This window comes from Carcharodon carcharias, chromosome 14 (assembly GCF_017639515.1).
Source record: "Carcharodon carcharias isolate sCarCar2 chromosome 14, sCarCar2.pri, whole genome shotgun sequence".
Classification (NCBI taxonomy): Eukaryota; Metazoa; Chordata; class Chondrichthyes; order Lamniformes; family Lamnidae; genus Carcharodon; species Carcharodon carcharias.
Window position 1 is genome coordinate 43683275 of NC_054480.1, and position 17096 is coordinate 43700370.

The 17096-nt window shown below is 43.0% G+C and overlaps 1 protein-coding gene across 4 annotated transcripts in view; it reads left to right on the plus strand.

Moving 5' to 3' along the window:
* ttpal (tocopherol (alpha) transfer protein-like) overlaps positions 1–14928 on the plus strand; it is a 40296-nt gene extending 25368 nt beyond the window's left edge. For 3 of the 4 annotated variants that reach the window (XM_041204986.1, XM_041204987.1, XM_041204985.1), the window contains exons 4-5: positions 2785–2895; positions 9238–14928. In XM_041204986.1, coding sequence (XP_041060920.1) covers positions 2785–2895; positions 9238–9516 — 390 coding nt within the window. In that variant the 3' untranslated portion in view covers positions 9517–14928. The remainder of the gene's footprint in view (positions 1–2784; positions 2896–9237) is intronic. The other variant, XR_005945166.1, reaches the window with a different exon arrangement.
* Positions 14929–17096: the final 2168 nt, after the last annotated feature.

A 17096-nucleotide genomic window follows, 5' to 3' on the forward strand; every position in this document is an offset into this window, starting at 1 on the left:
CACCCCTCCATCAGTGTTCAATGGTCGCCTTTCCCAACAGGATCTTCAGGCCTGCTCCATCGCACAATGGTTCTGCAGCACCATGGCACTCATTCGAGTTTGAAATGTGCGCTCAAGGGGTTAACAGTAGAGCAGCAATCACAGACACTGTGAGGATTAAGTGCTACTTGAGTGGGCATAATTGCTTGACTAAGCTGACTCCAAGCATGTCAATTGAGCTCAAGTTTAACGCTCTTAGCTATGGTGGAGTGCTCATCTTTGACATGTTTTACCATTAGCCCAGCCATTTTCTCCCCCCGCTGTATGTGTTGGTGCTCAAACTTCAGTCGGTGTTGCCATGAACTCCACCCCCCCCCACTTCAGGGCACTGTCACCCTTGCCTTGAGGTTGCCTTCTAACCCTTCCCTCTTTGCACTGTTGCCCTTGCCCCAGCATCGCAAGCCAGCCACGAAGAAGCCACTGCGGAGACTTGCCTGTGCCATCTCTGAATTCATGGATCATTGTGAGTGCTGCACAAAGTTGTGTGCACATACCTCCCAGTTCCCCTCAAAGTTGAGGGCGGTAGGTTAACGCCTTTTAAGGGCAGTTGTAAATCACCCCGTCATGAAATTACACTGACGTAGGATTTAAATTTGACATGTGGGAATGATGCCGACATGTGGCTACAATAATTAGATGCAAACTTATTAAAATTAAGCTCCCAATCTTCAACTGCGTCGAGGGCTGCAGTAGAGGGGACAACAGGGAAGGCATGTTTACAAAGATCTGCTATTGATGGGGGAAGGGGCCAACCAGGTCCTGGATTTACGTCGTTGGGAAATGCGACCAAGGCCGTCTCGCAATATTCTCCGATCTCGCCACTGAACACACCCGTCACAATCAGGGGCAGAAAATCCCAGCTGCTGTTAAATGCAAACTATAATTATCTATTGTGATGACCTTTGACCCTGAAGTAAGGAAAATTTGTAATTTCTTCCAAATATCTGTAGAATCTGTAATTGTTCTTAAGAATGTTTGAAAAGAAACTTTTAAGAGTTTGCATCAATTATAATGCAATGAATTGCAATTTTTTTGAATGATAAGAAATACTGGTTTATGTGGCCTGCTGACACTTGATCTGAAAGCAACGTCAACAGGAAGGAAGTTAACATATGAAAGTCCTGTGACCTGACACAAAGGAGGGCTGCAGTAGAGGGGACAACAGGGAAGGCACATTTACAAAGAGCTGTCTGTGTGTGTAATACAGTTAAACAGGACTGAAAGCCGAAGACAGGTTTTGAACAGGGATTGCGATATGCATAATTTTACTGCTGCTGTTTCAGTTTTGCCGGAGCCAAACAGACTATTTAATGGGGTTTGTTAAAGGGTTGGGGTAAAAGAATCTGTGAGAAATCTGCACAATCAAGACTGTTGTGAACCTAGGTAAGGAGGTTCTGCAGGAATGTGCTGGCTGAGTGATGACCTTTTCCGGGGACTTTGGTTGGAATGTGATTGCCAATGAATGTGATTCGAGGGCCGAATCAATTGAGTGAGAAAGTGAGAGTTACTATGTACAAGAGGCCGAGTTAAAGAACTTTGGAACTCCATGGGGGTTACATGTCTGCAGGGGCTTGGCCTAAATAGCCAAGTGGTTATAGTACTGGGTTTGTAACCTCAAGATTGAGAGTTCAAATCTCACAATGGCAAACTATGAAACAATGTAACTTCATCTGAAACAGATGGAAACGGGTTTGTACTCGAAAGAGTTACATGTCTGCAGGGAGTGATGTGGATGCTTGTGGTGGTGTAAATTGTATTGTAACAACTATTTAAAGTAAAATCTACTTTGTAGTATCATTTGCCTGTTAATTAATGTTTAATTTGCATTGGTTCTAATTTGTGTAGAAGTAAGTTTCAAAAAGTGAAATCTTGTTGGTAATTTCTTCATTTGGGAGTCGTTTGGGTAAATGTAGTTATTTCGTTTACGGTCCCCAGAGACCTTGGCTGAAGCTAATCATCTAGCTTTTCAGCTGTTGGTGATGCTTTATAGCAAACTCATTGACTCACAGTAGATATCTGAGTAGCCTGTTCATTTTGCTGCCTGAAAGCACAAAACCATCTCACTAATCTGTGTTTGATTAACAGAGCTTTGGCCCAGTGAGAATAAAACCAAACCAGGCGGAAGAGAAAATTTAACAGGTTTCAATTTATAGGTCTTTATCATTCCTGATAATCACTAAGCAATTATTTCCATGGAATCCACTGCTCATTGGTTTTGACTGCTGCAATTGCTCAACAGGAACAGAATTACTGAAAATCTTCATCTGTTATTGATCTGAATTAACTGCTTTTTCAATGATTCCTGATAATTGTATAACTAAATAATAATAATATTACAATCACAAATGACATTGATTTCAATCAATTTTCTTCTGGCTATAAAAAAAATCTTAAAACATAAATTAGTGTCTAATATGTCCTTTTATTCATTATAATAGATATGTAGCATAGCAAGTGAGCATTAAAAATCAGGAAGTGTGGCTGGATAATACAAATCTATTTTATATGTAAAATATTTATAAATATGCAGTCAGTGACCATTCAAGGTCATCTGGTGCTATATAATATTTTTAGGTTGCTTAACACCCTTTATCCAATTATTCCTATCAAACAGTGTTGAATATGAAATATGAATCACTACTGGAGAAATTGTTTTCATTTACTGCTTTTGTTAACTAGAGTACCTTTTGTCTACTTTATGCAATTATGGTACTGCCCTATTTCATAAATTAATTCTCTTCACAGGATGGATTTCCGATGAGAATAAAAACTGTCAATGTCATCAATGAGCCCATTATTTTTAAGGGTATTTTTGCTATCATTAAACCTTTTCTAAAGGAGAAGATGACAGAAAGGGTATGTACTTTAGATAATTATCTTGGTGTATAGTTGTTCAATTTAACGCACCCCCCAGTATATTAATGTAGAATTGTTATGCGTAAAGCTGTTGAATGCTGTGTATTTCTTACATTAAGATGCTTCTAGATGTACTACTACCTTTTAGAAGTCTGTTAGAACTTTGCTCCAAATCATCCATATTACACTGAAAACTTATCAAATATTCGGTGTAGTACATTATTGTGCATTTTATATACCATATTTTAAAACATATTTCTGGCATTTTGTAAATCAAGATATCTCTAGATCTATTTCACCAGATTTTCTAATTTCTGGATAATGCAACAACTGGTAATATTGCCTACACTTTTCCAATCAATTTTTTCTATGGCCAGAGTTTTCTTGTTGGCGTGCGGGGCCACGTACCCGCCATTAATTAACGCCGTTTGGACTTAAGGCCCTTTGGACAACAATCGACAGACGGGGCCTGTGCGATCTTCAGATCGTTGCACAGGCGCAACGGGCAGGCGGGTAGGCCACATTTGTATAAACCTCATCCATGGGCAGGATAAGAGGGATGAGTGGGGTTATGAGTGTTATTTGTCAGGCATTTAATGCTTAAAGTTACTGATACTTGCCTGTGTGAGCAGGAATACTTCAAAATTCTTCACAGCTGCTTGGACAGGAGTAACAGCCTTCAGCTCAGGACTCTGCATAAACATCATTTCTGGGGCCTTGCTGGTTTCAGGAAGCCTTCCCTTAGCCTGGGAATGGGAGTTATGCTATCCACTGGAGGCAGCTCCTCTGAGGAGGAAGGGAGGGCCAGAAGGGGGAGGAGGCTAGGAGTCCACATTCAGCCTCCAGAGGAGCTACCTTTTGGAGCAGAGGCACAGGCACAAAGGGCGCAGGGCCAGCAGGAAGTCCAAAGTGGAAGGAGCCACAGAAGATGCCACTATCCTGCTACCAGGGTATACAGGCAGCCAGGCAGCTACTTCAATATGTCTGAGGTGCCGAAGGAGGCTCCATCTCTCAAGGGAGACGGCGACCTCCATCTGTCAGATGGTAGGCCCTGAGATCTGCACCAACTATGTGGATGGGCACCCCATGCCAGTGGCGTTGAAGGTCATGGCTGCCTCTGGCTCTTTCCAGGGGTCAGTGGGTGATCTTTGTGGAGTCTCCAAATCAGCTGTCCACACTTCTGTCAAGCAGGTGACAGACGTTCTATTCAGGCAGGCATTGACTTTCATTCACTTCCGCTGGGATGAGGCCAACCAGGTGGAGCAAGCCAGAGGCTTTGCAGCGATTGCTGGGTTTCCCCACGTCCAGAGTGCAATCGACTGCACATATGTGGCCATCACGGTGCCATTGGGTGAGCCCGGTGCCTCCGTCAACAGGAAGGGATTCCACTCCATGAACGTATGTGATCACAGGATGCAGATTCTGCAAGTCTGTGCAAGGTACCCTGGCAGCTCCCATGATGCTTACATCCTGAGACGCTCCCAGCTGCCGAGGCTCTTCAGTGCTCCAGCCCAGCTTGATGGATGGCTGCTGGATGACAAGGGCTATCCCCTCAGAAGGTGGCTCATGACACCTCTCCACCATCCAAGAACAGCGGCACAATAGGAGCCACGCCGTCACGAGGGCTGTGGTAGAAAGAACTGTCAGTCTTCTCAAAATGTGCTTCTGATGCTGGACTTTTCAGGGGCACACTCCAATACCCCCCAGATCATGTGTCATTGATAGTTGTAGCGTGCTGCACTCTCCACAATCTGGCGCTGGAAGTGGGGGACACAGTGGATGATGAAGGCATAGACGCAGTTGCTCTGGCTGCACATGATGAGTCCAGCAGTGAGTCCGAGGATGAGCACACACAGGAGAACGCTGAGGGGGTAGACGCTGACCCGGGAATTCTCCAGGAAGGCAAGGACGCCCAGGAGGCTTTAAGCCAGTGAATCTTCAGCTAGCACACCACAGATGGACCGCCAAGCCAGGGCTGCAGGATCCATACTCGATACCTGAGAGCAATATCTGCCTGGTCAGGGACATTAACTATGTACCTTGTCAGTAAAGCCTTGTCAATGACAAACATCTTACGCATAACATCATGGGTTCCTGTCCACCTGCAGAAGTAATGAATCATCCTGAGCCATGTTCACATATCAAAATTTAACGATTTAACAAAATGAAGCAGAGAAAAAAATAATTGCAAAGGTGTTAAGCATTACATCGAGTGGTCATAAACTAATAGTGGGGCACCAGTGAGAAGCTTGTGGTGTGCATAAGGTGCCTTAAGTTTATGTTTCCAGGTGCTACTTGTAGGGGCTCCCCCCTCTTGCTGGCACTGGCATCTGAGACAGCCAGCTCACTCTGCTGTCCTGTTGGCCTCGATGACCTTGGCGGCCGTCCTCTGGCCCGTGGAGCCTTTGATGATCCCGCCTGGGAGGGAGTGGCCAGTTCCACAGCTGGTATCTCCCCAGTCGCTGCAGCCTCATCAGATGCCACCATCATTGCCGGAGGGGCAGAGGAGCTGTTGCCCTCATCCAGAGCACTCTGAGAGGAACACGCAGAGACGACAGGCAGCTCCTGCGCCGACGTGAGGTCGCTTCGGACCTCCCTGCTCACTGTAGATGGATGGGCACCAAGCTGGGATACATGGTGCTCAAACCATCTCCCACAAGGGCTGAGGTCAATGCCGCTGTGAGGGCATGCTGGTCCGAGTGTAACCCCAGGAGGCCCTGAATGTTGTCCTGGAGGAGCCTCTCTACAAGAGTCACCACTCTCTCCCTTAGGAAGCATGGCGCTCAGCCATGAGGTTCATTGCATCAGTGATGCTCCACGTGGACCTTCAGCACGGGCACTATGCCACGCATAGCCTCATTTATCTCTGCCAGATCCTCCTGCATACGCTGCTGCACTTCCAGCATTTGCTGCCTCACGGACGACTCCAGAGGCACATCATCAGCCACCGACCGAGCATGTGTCTGGTCCCCAGCAGTCCTCCGACTGCCGGCGCCATGGGCACTCTCTGTCCCTGCCTGCACCTTAAGCGAGTGTGAAATGTCCTCACCGCTGTGCCCCGGGACACTAGCTGAGGTGCTAGTATTTGCACTGGTGTTTGCCTGGCAGAGATGGTGTGATGCTGGTGAATACAATTGTTCAGGGCCCTCAGGGGTGAGAGGGGGCCCCTCTGCCTCCTCCTACCAGTTCTGCTCTGGTGATGCTGAAAGGAGGAACAAGGACGTTTGATTAAAGTGGAGACAATGTCAATGTGCATCTCTGTTCCCCAGATCATTATGCGTTCATCCTTCCATAATCAAGGGGAAACCCATGTTGCAAACTTCAACCACTAAATATTCAACAGTGGAATGGCTGCTGGGACACACATGGAGTCCTCAGTGCTCGGCATTCTTACCTCCCCGTGGCATTCCAGCCTCAGCGCCACCAGTGAACCTGGGCGCAGGGTGCCTCTCTAGATCCATCGCCTCCTGCTCGTATCTGATGACAATGGCCAATTGGGCCTGGCCTCCACCAATCCTCATCCGCTCAGCCACATTGTGCGCAGTCTTCTCCTGAAAAGGAGAGAGAAACATTGATTAGTCCACCCTGTACCTGGATTCCCATCGCATCCCTGCCAACCCAACCAGAGTGGGACAAGGCAGGGCTCCAGTGCTTCATCACCCTGCAGCTGCTGCACACAATCACCAAGAAGCCAGGGCTGACCCCCACTGCCCCCCCCCCCCAACCTTGCTCACATGCTGCCTCTATCACATTTGGCACCACATGGTCTAACCTTGCAAAGCAAGGGGGCACAAGCACGTGGAGCACAAAGACCAGCAGATGGATTGGTGGCCCGCCACCTGGAAGCTGCCCTCCCAGCATGTCAGCACCCTGACTGTGACGTGCTTCCCAGTTCCAGCAGTGCGCCTAGGTACTGATCCTTGAGGTTGCCCCCAAAACAGTAATGTGGGTGTCAGTGTCACACATGCTGCGGGTGCAGAACCTATCTCAGCACAACCCTCTCAGGGTGAACTAGGCATGGACAATATCTGCTGGCCCACCCAGCGAGGGAAACATGCCGTGAAGGATTCAATGCTGTAACTGCACTCAGAGTTGCAAGGGTTGGGGGGCAGGGGGCAGGGGGTTGTGGGCTTGGGGGAAAGCCTACCTGCTGTGTTAAGTAACCTCTTCCAACATGGTACTCACCCTTCCTGAGCGCAAGAGGTCGTCGAATCACTTTCAGCACTGGACCCATGTGCATTGCATCACATCATGGAAGCTGACTATCTCCGCCACCTCCTCCCAGGCGTGTTTGTCCAGGTCAGGGGGCCTCCACCTCCTGTCCCTCGGAACGAGGACCTCCTGCTGTGCTGCCACCTCCTCCAGGAGGGTAGCTAGGCACTCTTCAGAAAACCGAGGGGCACAGTGCCCCGCTGCCCTACCCTCCGGCCTGGCCTGCTCTCCAGCAGCTCTCTGGGGAGCCCTTCTACTGGCCATAATGAACAGCCTTTGCAAGGCTGCCTGCGCACTATTTGAACAGGCCGCTAGGTCACCATTGGACCCGGCGCTCATTGTACTCCCGCCGCTGCCGGCCCATTCCAGCTATCTTCGGGAGCCATGCTCCACGCTGGGCGGGCCTTAATTGGCCCTCCCACATAAGATGGCAGCACAGAGCCGATTGCAGTTGGCAATCGGCTCCACGCCCGCTCCCGCTCCCGAATGGCCCACCGAACAGGAAGAAAATTCTCCCCTATACTATATTGTATTTCTAAACTGCTTGGAGGTTAGAGAAGGCAGAGGACACACATCAGACTCTGAAATCTTAGAGGAGTAATTGAGTTCATCTTCATTTCCAACAAAGAAGGTAAACTGTAGCCGATCAAATATGCTTTCTAACTAAACTGCAGGAGATGTCTGAGGCTCACATAATTAAGTCTTTCATCCATTTTCCCAGATCTTTCTTTGGATCTGCACTAATACTGACAGATATTCTGACTCATATGGTACCCTTGTCAAATGGAGAGGTTGATATGAGCATAGATCTCATACCCTGCATTCCATGGTTTAGTATTTGTAATTGATCAATTATTCCTTTCGGAAGAATAAGACAATTCCCAGTCAATAGGTCAGTGATTATAAGATTATAAGTTAGGTTATCATAGGACCAGCTAACAAGTATGGTGACTCCTAACTTAAACTCTGAAATAAATGATCTGCTTCATTGAAGATATTACTGCTGAAATTATTTTCTAAAGACTAGCAGATTATTTAAATGAATTGAACAAGCTAGGACATGTGTTTTGTCCCTAGGGCTTTATTCTGCCTAGCCCAAGTGTTCCAACCCCTGTCTTGAGTCTAGGGCCAGAAACTTACCCATGTCAGGTGGGCTGGGTGAGAGCGGGCATGCTGCCATTTAACGTGGGTCAATTAAGGCCCGCTCAGCGTGACGCACACCCGAAAGCACTCAGCGCTACCTGTGCAGGTGGGGGGAGGAGGGAGAGTCGGGGCCTGCACTCTTTCACGCATGCACACAAAAGAGCGCAGGAATCTCCCTGAGGCAGAGGGCTGCCTCAGGGGGATTAACTTGATAGTACAAATTTTTAATAAATGGTCTGGGAAATTATTTAATGTGACAGACATGTTTGTGCATCTCACAAATTTTATTTTATTATTTAATTAAACTTTCAGGAAACGTCATCCCGCCCGTGGATGAGGTTTCCTGATAAACGCGAAGGCCGCTTGGGCTCTTTGCCTGCCCACCAACCTGAAAGTTGGACGGGCAGCGCTGTTAATTAGCTTAATAAGTTTCCTAATGGCCTCAGTAGGCCTTTGACAGTTCAGTGGACGCATAGCCGCCTCCGAATGAAATATCTAAATGACGCCTGATGACATCGGGACGCACGCCCAACATCATTGCGCGTCATTTTGCACGTCAGCGTGTCCAGCCCACTCCCACATGCTGACGACAATGTTCTGGCCTAGGTCTACCTGAGTGCTGAAAATGAAAAAAGTAAATAGTCAGAATAAACAAGTTAGCATGTTCATTTGAGCAGATTCCACTGCACTATTTAATTCTTACTTGAGTGATTTCTTGGTTGGCCTGTTCACCAACTATATATTTTTTGATGGACCAATTATGCTGAGACTGAAGGCAGAAGTCTCCGAAGGATGATCAAATAAGAAAAAGAGTTCACTTAGAGGAAGAAGTCTCGTCATTTTAAAAGGTGGTGTTTATTTTGGCAACATATTTCAGATGGGAGGTTTTTTTTATGGGAAGTTATTCTTGCTGTCTGCCTTAACTTTGATGCTACAGTAATTTTTATTTACATTAAAGATCTGAAGATATTTTCCCTCCTTTTTCAGTTTGTTCTTCATGGTTCAGATCTAAGCTCACTTCACAAGGATATTCCACCGAATACCCTTCCTCAAGAGTATGGAGGTACAATGGGAAAACTCAACACAACAGACTGGGCTGAGTCTTTGCTGGCATTTGAAGATGAATTTGTAGCAGAATTTTGTCAGATGCATTCACCGGTGGATAATTCATTTGCACAGTATGCAGTGGGAGCAAATGATCAGTCAGGCCAACAGTGTGATGATTCCTTTAGAGGAGTGAGATCACCGCTGTACTACTGTTATTAATAAGACTCTTGTTTGACACTTATGAAGAATTTTATTTTGGTGCCGAGGTGTTTATTCAAAATTATGGTATGATCCTTTAAAGTACTTTACAGTCTCTTCAATGTCTAAAATAATATTGTCAGAAATGTCTGACTTGTACTTTCTTACTTACAGAAATTCAACACATTATAATGTTGATTTATGGCAGCAATTTTAAAGATGATGGCAGACAGTCTCAAAGTTTTTGATAACGAATTTATACAAAAGCTCAGCTGTTAGGTTTGTCAAAAATACACAGGTTTGAGTAGTTTTGATCTGTCCGCTGCCATGTTATTGATCTTGCATGGTAACACCTCAAACAGGAACATTTTGGTTGGAAGGTAAATATTTCTCAACGTTTTGGAGATTAAGGCCTGATTTTTAACTGAAAATACTACTCTCAACATAAATATTTTGAATATTGATGATATTGTCACAATTCCCATCATGCAGTATCTACAATGGTGACTATCTGAAACTGCTAAGTATTACAGAATGACAGAGCCAAAGGAAATGTTATAATTCAAAGCATTCGCTCAGTAACTACGCAATTTGATACAGTAATGTTGCTGTGGGCCTTAAGGAGATGAGAAAAAGAACAGTATTTATTAACAGCTGGCCATTTGAAGTATATAGCAAACAGTATACAAAGGTTAACGCAGAGTCTAATTGAAGAAAAGTTATTATACTCAATCTGCAATAGTCCAACAAGTCTTATTTAATTAAAGTCTTTCAGGATTAGATCAAATCAAAATGAAAAATTCAGCAGTGTGTAATCCTTCTTGCACCTGCTTTTTTATCAACTGCTCTCAAGATAAAATAATGCAAAAACTTTCTCTTGCATCTAAAATATTGGGGTAGCATTGTTCAATAAAATAATAAAAGGTAGAGTTCTGCCCATCCATCTTGATTTGACTGTCCAGTTTGTTTAGTATTGTCCAGTCAAGTTGAAGGTGTCCAGAGCTCGTTGAACAATGCCACACCAGACTTTATAAATATATCGTACAGGCAGTACACACTTTTTATACACTGAATTGGGTTAATAAGGAATGACAGGTTTTTAAAATAAAGTCACACATATCTCAGTTCATTATATAGTAGCGTAACAGAACTCCTATTACTTTTGCCCCCGGGTTTTCAGAACCATATTACAGAAATAATTTGCTACTATTAACCCAGTGAAAACACAGACATTGCACAGCCTGCATGTTATAGCAAATGTTACATACAAGAACTGTTAGAATATAATGATATGCTCCGCTTTTTTTGCATCATATGACATTAGAGTGTATGAAGAATGGCAGGTTATCAACTGGGTCAAATGTTACATCTCTGTCTCTCCCATTTGTTTAAACAGCAGCATTTACTGAAGAATAGCAGCAGGATCAAGGGTTGACATGTGTAACACCATAACTGGTCAACACAGCAATATAAATAACTAATGTGTACCATTAGTAAGAAATTGAAATATAAGCACCTGTCTACCAATATTGTCAGCATCATAAACATTTAACATATGAGAAAAACAGCTGAAAAGTCAACAGAACTGTGGAATTGTCAGACTTGGATTGAACTAATCTTCGTCCAGCTATTTTTCAGTGTTGTACCTTGCATTGTAAAATGCAAAGTTCATTGATTTCTCCTGTTTGGAGAACTTTATGAAATCATGTCCTAAAATATTTTGATGTTTCTCAATTGCTGCGGGAGACATGAATTAAATGTTGTATCATTGTATTCTAATGTGGAGTTAGTGTAATTAGAAAAGCAGAAACAAATTGTAAGACCTGAATTTTGAGTATTACAGTTGCCCATTCAGGTAAGTCTACTATTTGGCTTATTTCCACTATGACTAGTTTTGAGGCTCAGTGAAAGATTTCATTTGTCAAAGACCAACTGTGCTTACTGAATTCTTTTGGGAGGGGAGAAGAATGAGAAAGGTTTAAGTACAAGTCACTACATGGACGTGGACCAACCTGCAGCTCAGAAGCCAAATCCATTTGGTTACTGAGTTCCAGATTCTAATCCCTCCACTGGTGGAAACTATTAATTTGCCAATAGGCTTGTGGGAAATTAAGAGTATCTGAGCAGTGTTTATGGGCCTTTATAAGCAGGAGATCAGCAGATTACCATACAGCTCCTGCTCCCAGCAGCACTCTGTCTGCAGTCAGTTAGGACATCAGGAATTGATAGTAATGCAGGTCTGATCTAAAGGACAAGAGCAGGTAGTTCCTGTTCGTCTGCTTACCAATTCTAACCCACTGCTCCAAATGGTTGATGCTTTTGTCTTAGCGCATCACCTGTGGTATTGCTCATATGGAATCAAATTATATTACATTTTATTATTTAAACCCACTCGAGGCCCAATAGCACCCATCCCTCCCTCTCCCAGCAGAGAAAGGTACATATATTTTGAATTTATGTTGGCTATTTTAAGACACCTGATTTTCAACCAATTTTAATACTAACAATAAAACCTAAAATACAACCAAGTAATAGGTTTTTAAATTGGCAATAAAAACTGATTTTATTGATCCTCATTAACTGTAATTAGTTCATTGGCAATAGCAGTTTCCTACAAGCCAGTCTAAACTGTTCACTTGGAAGAGGAACACTTTTTAAAATTTAGATTCAATTTTTAAAGTTATTCTCCTTACTTTTGTATAGCACTAACAAGATTCCACACCATACCTGCCTCTCCATTAGCATCGGAACCTTCTGAAGTTGTCACTAACAAAATTTGGTTCACCACAGGCAGGTTTTTGGCCCCAATGATGGGAGTGGAACCAAGACAGGTAATTTTCCATCAGTCTGCAGGCCGGTTCCCTGCCACAGTCCCGACTTCTGCCCATTTTCCTGGTGGCTGGATCAGGTGAGGGATGGTTACCGCCTACAAGCGACGGGTAGTTTGTTGCCAATTAAGGCTGTTGATCAGAGGCCGAACAGGATTTTCCAGTTGGCCTCTGTGGCCTTGGGAAGATGGTGGATGCCTTGAGGTGGCCCCCTGGCAGCAGACCGGGAACCACTGCTTTAGGATCACTCTGAGGTTTCCCTTTGCAGATGCTATACCTAATTAGCTACGGTCAGCAGGTTGCCCTACAGTGGGATTTTAGCTGTACAATGGTGGTCCAGCAGTTGTGGCAATTTTTAATTTTAAATATGTTAAAGTTGCTGAGAAGGCGCTTCAAGATGGAGGCACCGTCTCTCTCCCTTACCTGCAACAACTGGCTGCAACTCCTTCCATCCTGGAGGGCCTCCCATTGGACCTCCAGCTTTCAGAGCCTGCCTGCCATCCAGAATTGGATGGTGAGTACCCCCTCTGAACACTAATTTGTTAATTCAGCAAAAATAGATGTCGGATTATTGCTCACAAGTTAGTGCAGGGTCGGGTCCTGCGTTTTATCCTGATGTTGCGGGTCCCAATCCAACACAAAACCCTGCCTCACCTCTTAAATTCGGTTTACCAGTTAATTTGACAAGCTTTTTATAATCTTGATCACAGTGAAATACTGGGCTTTCCTTTGAAAATGTAGTGTGTTACATTTTGTCGTACATTTATGGCTTAATTCACCATTGGGGTACCCCTTTTTGATCTCACTATCCGTGTGGCAACTGGACTTTTGAACATTTTGCACATACAAATCCAAAGATGTCCAGAGTTTAACAAAGCTACAATCTAACCAGTATATAATGATGTTGTTCAAACTATTGCTAAGGCTGATTTAGTTCACTGCTCACATTATCAAATTACAACATTTAATAACTCTCAGCCTATAGAAGAACAATTCATTCAAAACTAAAAGCAAGTGTGCTATTTTAAATCTGTATAACTTTGGAAACTCTTAATGCTTTTTTATTTTCATAAAGAATGTTGGTTGTGGTTTTAATGTATATTTTCAGAAATATATTAATTGTGGGGCCAGTAAGTTTTAAATAATCAAGCTGACAAACTGGATTGCTTGCCTGACTCAGTGGCATTGACTGGGGCCTTTGGTGAAGGAACCATGCTCAGCACGTTAATCTCTCACTCACCAACAGTATAAAGTGATCTTTAGCAATTTTAACTGCCCGATCCCAATCAGTTGTGCAAAATGGTAGCTGGCTGGTGGGTGGGAGAGCAATTTAAGCCAGCACAAAAGGAAGCTCTCCCGCAAACAGGTATAAGTCTCAGAAGTCCAGGGCATAGGAAGCAACAATTTTTCATGTGGGGCCCAGGGAAGCACTCTTCAAAGTCAAGAAAGGCTTGAATCAAGCCCCTTGTTCCTCGCCTGGTTTTCACTGGGCAGGAAGGGTTTAAATGTTTGATTCCAGTATTTGATTCCACAAAGCTTTCAGGAGCTATTAACATCCCACTATTATTTATGCCAAATTAACTGTTGTAGAATTCTCTTACTGTAGCTCTCAAATCTGGAGGGCAAGCACTTAACAAATGTTTTATATCTATTTTTAAAACAAGAATATTTTGCATTTTTGCTGGTAATAGCTTAGTGTATTCTGTTGTTTTCCGCTGAATAACCATAGTTCAAGTATTTAAAACTGAAAGTTATTTTTTAAATATGGAGTTACGTTAAAAGTAAGTAACATATTGCTGATGATGTCCATGTTGAGCTATCTTCCTTACCAATGGATAGCTAAATCTTACCAAGCAGTTTCCAAGTTTTACTCAGGTCTGATCTGCACTGGCAGTACCTGTGTTGCAATTGTCCTGAGTTGAAATTAGAGTCATCGTGGTCTCAGAGGGCCATTGGCTGCGACTGAAATGAATGGTGAGTTTAATCTGAGGATCACCACACCTCAGGCAAGGGGTAAGGTTGAGAAGGCAGGGCCCTCGTGGATGACTTCAGCTGGTGCAGAATTGAACCCACACTGTTGCCATCACTCTACATCACAAGCCAGCCATCTAGCCAATTGAGTTAACCAACCAGCTAGGATTTATACTCCTGATCATTATCTAACAGCCGGCTTTGGGAATGAATGCATATGAATGTTCAGACAGAAAACATTAAACCTGGCTATTATGCCCCCCACACACCCATAAATTAAGCATTCAGATAAATAATGGTCCTATGTAACCATACCCTAGGAAGAGGTCAACAACATCTTCAGGAGAGAAAATTGGAAATTAAGAAATTTTATTTTCATAAATGTTTTATATTGTGTCTTTTGTACTAGAGTTATTTGGCGTAGGACAATATGTGAACTTGTTATGTTAAATCTTGGGCTAAGCAGTTAATTTTGTTTTAAGTCATGTTTGCAACAATATACTCAAACAGACCGAAATAGGAACTTAAAAATATAGTTCACTATTACTTCTGGGACTTTTCTCAACTGAATGTTATTGGAGTATTCCACTCTATGTTAATTGTTACAAACTGCAAATAAAATTTGTTTTGAAAATCTCAGGAAGTTTTCTTTGAATGAGGCAAGCATACATGCAGAGTCACACAAGATACATAAAAAATAGAAGCAGGAGTAGACCATAAGGCCCATCAAGCCTGCTCCACCATTCAATACAATCATGGCTGATCCTCACCTTCAACTCCTCTTTCCCATACACTCCCCATATCTATTGTTTCCCTGAGACACCAAAAATCTGTCTATCTCAACCTTAAGTATTTTCAATGATTGAGTATCCATAATCCACTGGAGTAGAGAATTTCAAAGATTCACAATCCTTTGAGTGAAAAAAATTTGCCTCATCTCATTCCTAAATGATCAACCCCTTATTCTGAGACTGTTCTAGATTCTCGAACCATGGGAAACAACCACTTGTGTCTAGTGTCTACCCTGTCAAGCCCCTTCAGAACCTTGTATGTTGCAATGTGATCGTCTCTCAATCTTCTAACTCCAGATAATATAGATGCAATTTACTGAGCCTCTTGTCATAGGACAACTGCCTGAACCCAGGGAACAATCAAATGAACCTCCACTGTCCTGCCTCCAATGCAAGTATAACCTTTCCTAAATACAGAAACCAAAGCTGCACTCTGTATTCCATTGTAGCAAGACTTAATTATTCTTATACTCCAATGCCCTTTCAAAAAGGCCAGCATGCAATTTGTCTTCCTAATTAGTTGCTGTATCTGCATGCTAACATAACGTATTCCTTGTACAAGCACACCCAAATCCCTCTGAACACCAACATTTACAAGTTGTGAGCTTTTAAAAAAATATTCTGCTTTTCCATTCTTATGACCAAAGAGAATAACCTCACACTTCCCTGCATTACACTCCATCTGACACCTTGTTGTCCACTCACTTAACCTGTTATATCTCTTTGCAGCCTCTGTATCCTCACATCTTACATTCCCGCCTGGCTTTGTATCATCAGCAAACTTGGAAACATTTCAGTTCATGCATTTAATTTTTGTTTGGTTGAAGCTTCTTGCAGACAAAAAGTTGTCCATTTCTGAATTGCACTTTGGGGGCCAGGAATAGCTATGAGCCTATTCACACTAGACATGTAAGCTCAAATTATAACATTTCTTCAATATGTTGTAATGTAGTTACACAGAAGTATGTCCAATGTATTTCTTTGTATCTAACAAATATCTTGATTTCATATAGTCAGGAGATAAAAGTGGCTGCACACATGTTTCATGTAAATAGAGTCATAATTGCTACCTGTATTGCCCGACCATCATAAATACAACCATTCTCTTCACATTAAAACATCCTTTTAAATAGTAACTTTGTCACTGGTCTAAGGTAATCTAATTGAAATAACATGCCCAAATGAAATTATAAAATCATGGAAACAAGGTATGTCTTTCTTAGCACTGTGACAATTTCTAGAAAATGCAGTAATTGAATTAGAAACTTATTTCCTTTGTGGTTTATAAATATGCCATTTTCATTTCCCCAATATACAGAAACCCAAGGCAACTTAGCAGCCTTTCTTGTAACAGCTTGCTCTGTTTCCATAACCCATTTCACCTTTGTACTGCTATGTGACAGTGCTTTGTTGTTGAGAAAATGTGATTCTTACGTTTCTTCATTTGCAAAACATTCCATTTATAAATAAATGATCAGCTCATCCAGGGATACAGACTATTGATTATACGTAGTATTTAAATGGTCTAAATTCACATAACTTTGAGAGAACTAGAATACTTGTCCTGCTGATTCAGTTGATCAATGTGCCATCTCACTCCATACAGAGCCAAGCCACACAGACCAAGAAGGTTGTGGTTCAATTCCTGGCTTATGCCTAATTGGCTGATTATAGTAACCAAAGTAGTGGTGAGAAATACAGGTGTGTCAAGGATCTATGAATCAAACATACATGTGATGGGGATATGCCTGCCAACAATTTGCAACTCGAAACCCATTTGCTGGATATTCATATTACTAGAAAAATGCTAGAAAGCAGCAAAAAAAAAACTCTTCACAGCAAAACACAGATTCACTAAAGGAATTTTCTACATTTATAATAATTCAGACTTCTTTCTTTCTTTGTGGGAAATAGATGTTGCTATCATGGGCAGCAGTTATTGCCCATCCCTAAATGCCTTAGAGAAGGTTGTGGTGAGTCACCTTTCTGAACTGGTGTAGTCCTTGAAATG